The 3917-nt window shown below is 41.6% G+C and overlaps 1 protein-coding gene across 1 annotated transcript in view; it reads right to left on the reverse strand.

The window, feature by feature from the left end:
- Positions 1-400: 400 nt before the first annotated feature.
- The window catches only part of C5H7orf31 (chromosome 5 C7orf31 homolog), a 51203-nt gene continuing 47686 nt past the window's right edge, over positions 401-3917 (reverse strand). Inside the window, exon 9 of the mRNA XM_044678861.1 lies at positions 401-520. Coding sequence (XP_044534796.1) covers positions 401-520 — 120 coding nt within the window. The remainder of the gene's footprint in view (positions 521-3917) is intronic.

Below are 3917 nucleotides of genomic sequence, written 5' to 3' on the forward strand. Positions count from 1 at the left end.
TAATGAGGTGATAATATGTCTCAATCAATTTTCCAGTGGGAATGATAAAGTCCTTGATAGCAAGGGTGATGCTGAAAGTGTTTGGGTTGTCCAGTCAGGACTTAGGGTTCTTTTGTAAAAGAGCAGAACAGATTAGAACCAGAAACATTTCAGTGAGGAGAGAGAACACTCCAGACCACCTCCTGAGAAGGCCTTACTTTTTTGCCTGGGCCCTTGGGCTTAGTTTCATTTTCAGTTTTCTTCCTCTTAATCAGAGGGATATCTCATGAACTTTAGAAGCATGGAGGACTTTCCCCTTTCTCAGAGGTGTCATTGGGTCAGCTGAAGGCAGCATCTCCATCAGGGGCCAAGCATGGGCCGGATGAAGATTCCAGGCTCTCCACAGAACCCGATATGAAACTCATACCTTGTTTAAGAGGAATCTCTTGTGGTGTCTGGCGAAGTGGCTCCCAGGAGCGGTGAACGTCCCTTTGCCATACACGATCTCTAAATCTGAGCCCACTGTCCGTGGACTCTGAATCTAGATGTAGGAGTATGTGCAACAGATTTTGGGGGGAATGTTGAACACTATTTTTTCTTATTACACTTACTTCCTGAACTCTCCTTTCTAAAAACCACCTGATCTGATTCACTAATAATTATTAGGAAGTACACTGGTAGGGGCTCATGAGCTATACTAATAGAAAGAAAACCACCAAACCCTTGTGGATAACTCTAGAGGGGCCTGACTCTTATGGGGAAAACTGGTGGGTAACTTAGATATTATCTGAGTTCAGAGGAAGGGTGAATAGGAGACAGGACAGACAGGGCAATAGACTGGGACCTAACAAGTTGGGAAATACAATTCAAGAATGGGTTTGGCAGTTGGAGGGAGTGACAGTTAGGATCCCAACCGCCTCACAGATCCACCTAACCAGGGAGTCTATGAAATAAACAAATAACTGAGTAATATTGGGACAAAAGGATGTATAAACACAGGTTTAATAATGACTAGGAGTTAGGGATAATGGGGGGGGGGCCCACACTAAATCTAAACACTAACCAACACAGGGGCTGGGGGCTGCGTCAGAAACTACACTGCTCTAACACAGACTAGTACAGACTGGAAGGGAATTGGGTCTCTCACAGAGTTTTTGTCCACTCTGCTCCTCTTGCTGGTACAGGAAAACAGGTGCACAGGAAAGTAAATCCAGGAATGTTAAATCAAGGAGCTTGTCTCAGACTGGGACACCCACCACCCCAGTTAGATCTTCTTGCTCACTTGATCTTTCTCTGGCAGGTCTTCTTTCTCTGTGATGAATCCACACTCCTTGGGCTCTACACTGGGACAGGTCAAAGCAGCTCTCTCTCTGGCTCAGTTTTGACCAGAGTCCTCAAGGAAAACAGTTTCCTTCCCTTCATTCCATTTAGAATTCTCCAGCCTTGCTTGCTAAGCCTCCTCAATAATTAACCTTAAACATCTACACCCCACTTAATACTTTTTCTAGAACATGACTCATTAGTGGTTGTGGGAATTAGGATAATGGAGCAAATGTTACTTGCAGGTCCTTTTTTGAGACCCTTTTGCATTTTGGGGTACCTATTAGAAAAATTCTCCAAAAAGAAATTTAGTTTTTGGTTACCCCCGTTTTTAGAATTCTTTTTCCCTTTTCTTTTGTTTTCAACCATAATTGAAGACTTTTCCAGTGTGATTCCTTACAAGCACCACCAGTTTATAACTTTTGACCTTTGAATAATTAAATATATCTATTGCTATCATATCCTTTGGAAAAAAACCAACAACCCAACATAGATACTGAGGTTGATATGAGAAGAATGGATTTTGCATTCTTTTTCTTTCAACTCTTACCTTCCTTCTTAGGATCAATATTGTGTTCCAAGGCAAAATAGCAGTCAGAGCTAAGTAATGGGGGTTAAGTGACTTGCCCAGGGTCACACAGCTAGGAAGTGTCTGAGACCACATTTGAACCCAGGACTTCCTGTTTCCAGACCTGGCTCTCTATTCACTGCATTTCTAAAATAACCATAAATGTTGATAATTTTTTTTCTTTTATTGTTAAGCAGTCCTAGACCGCTTACCTTATTGTGACTAAGTCTGGACAGCCAGACTGGAGACTGCAGATTCATAGAATGAGGCTTACTTTGCTGGTCTGAAATCCCTGAGCAAACAGTCCTAAGTACTTAATCCCCTTTTGGGAACTAGATAGTTTTGAGACCTTCTCTGGGCACTTTTTTTAAAATTTATTTTTATTTTATTAAGAAAAATTTTCTATGGTTCCATGATTCATGTTCTTTCCCCCCCCTCCTCCCACCCCCTCCCGTAGCCAATGAGCAATTCCACTGGGTTTTACATGTGTTATTGATCAAGACCTATTTCCATATTACTAATATTTGCAATAGAGTGATTGCTTAGAATCTACATCCCCAATGGGGCAGCTAGGTGGCTCAGTGGATTGAGAACTAGGCCTAGAGATGGGAGGTCCTGGGTTCTAATCTGACCTCAGACACTTCCCAGCTCTGTGACCCTGGACAAGTCACTTAACCCCCATTGCCTACCCTTACCACTCTATTGCCTTGGAGCCAATACACAGTATTGACTCCTAGACAGAAGGTAAGGGGTTAAAAAAAAAAAAAAGAATCTACATCCCCAATCATATCCCCATCAACCCATGGGATCAAGCAGCTGTTTTTCTTCTGTGTTTCTGCTTCCACAGTTCTTTCTCTGGATGTGGATAGTGTTCACCTTTTTTTTTTTTCCAAGTTAGCCTGCTTATCCTAATGAGGAAACACTATTTAAATTGCCCTTAAAGGGCGAGGGATCCATTGGAGGAAATTCTGGGGGCCTTTTGGTAGAAGGACCCAGAAGAAACTTGCCTGTATTCCCAAGGGGGTTGCTAATGATACAGGGACCCATGAATAAATTTCTGGTTTACTCTGTAGAGAAAGGGACATTTACAATTTTGTCCAGACCCAATCGGATGGCATTGTGGGGATAGGAACAATGCTAGTGGCAATAGCAATAATGACGTTGGTATAACAATATATGCCAGGCATGTTGCTAAGTGCTTTACAAATATCACCTTATCTGATCTTTAAAACCACACAGGGAGGAAGGTGCTATTATTATTCTCATTTTACAGGCGAGGAAACAGAGGCACTTATTGAGGTTTTCACACACAATAGTTTTATTTCTCACCTGAAAGGTGAGGGGTTATTTCTGGTTCACCCCTAGATTCTTAATCTGTCAGGGGAGCTTTACATGTTTTCTAATATCTCTATAAGGTCCAGTGTGATAGGAGCCTAAGTTCCCTTTTACTTTTTAAGAGGCAGTTAGTCCTACAGGCAACAGGTGCTGATATTTCTGTCTAAGAGAGAAGCTTTTCTTTCCCTTTTAAAAATTATTTTTGGGTCTAGGAAGGCATTTTTGCCAGCAACAAAGGCATTAACCCATTAGAAATTTATAAAATGATCCTTGGTTGTATCACCATGTATTTGGAAGTATGCAAGAATGTTATTCAAATAAAGTCTATTTGAAACTGTTAAAACAGGTGTAGCTAGGTGGCACACATGTGGATAGAGAAGCCAAGCCTGGAGATGGAAGGTTCTGGGTTCAAATTTAACCTCAGACTCTTTCTAGCTGTGTGACCCTAGGCAAACTCTTATTGCCCAGCTTTTGCTGCTTTTCTTCCCTAAATAGTTTAATTCTAAGAGAAAAGATAAAGTTTTAAAAGAAAAAGAAAGAGAGAGAAAGAGGGGGAAAGGAAGGAAGGAAAGAAGGAAGGAAGAAAGAAGGAAGGAAGAAGGAAGAAAGAAAAAAGAAAGAGGGAAGGAGGGAAAGAGGGAAGGAAGAAGGAAGGAAGAAGGAAGGAAGGAAGGAAGGAAGGAAGGAAGGAAGAAGGAAGGAAGAAAGAAAGAAG

The sequence above is a fragment of the Gracilinanus agilis genome, chromosome 5, assembly GCF_016433145.1.
Source record: "Gracilinanus agilis isolate LMUSP501 chromosome 5, AgileGrace, whole genome shotgun sequence".
Classification (NCBI taxonomy): domain Eukaryota; kingdom Metazoa; phylum Chordata; class Mammalia; order Didelphimorphia; family Didelphidae; genus Gracilinanus; species Gracilinanus agilis.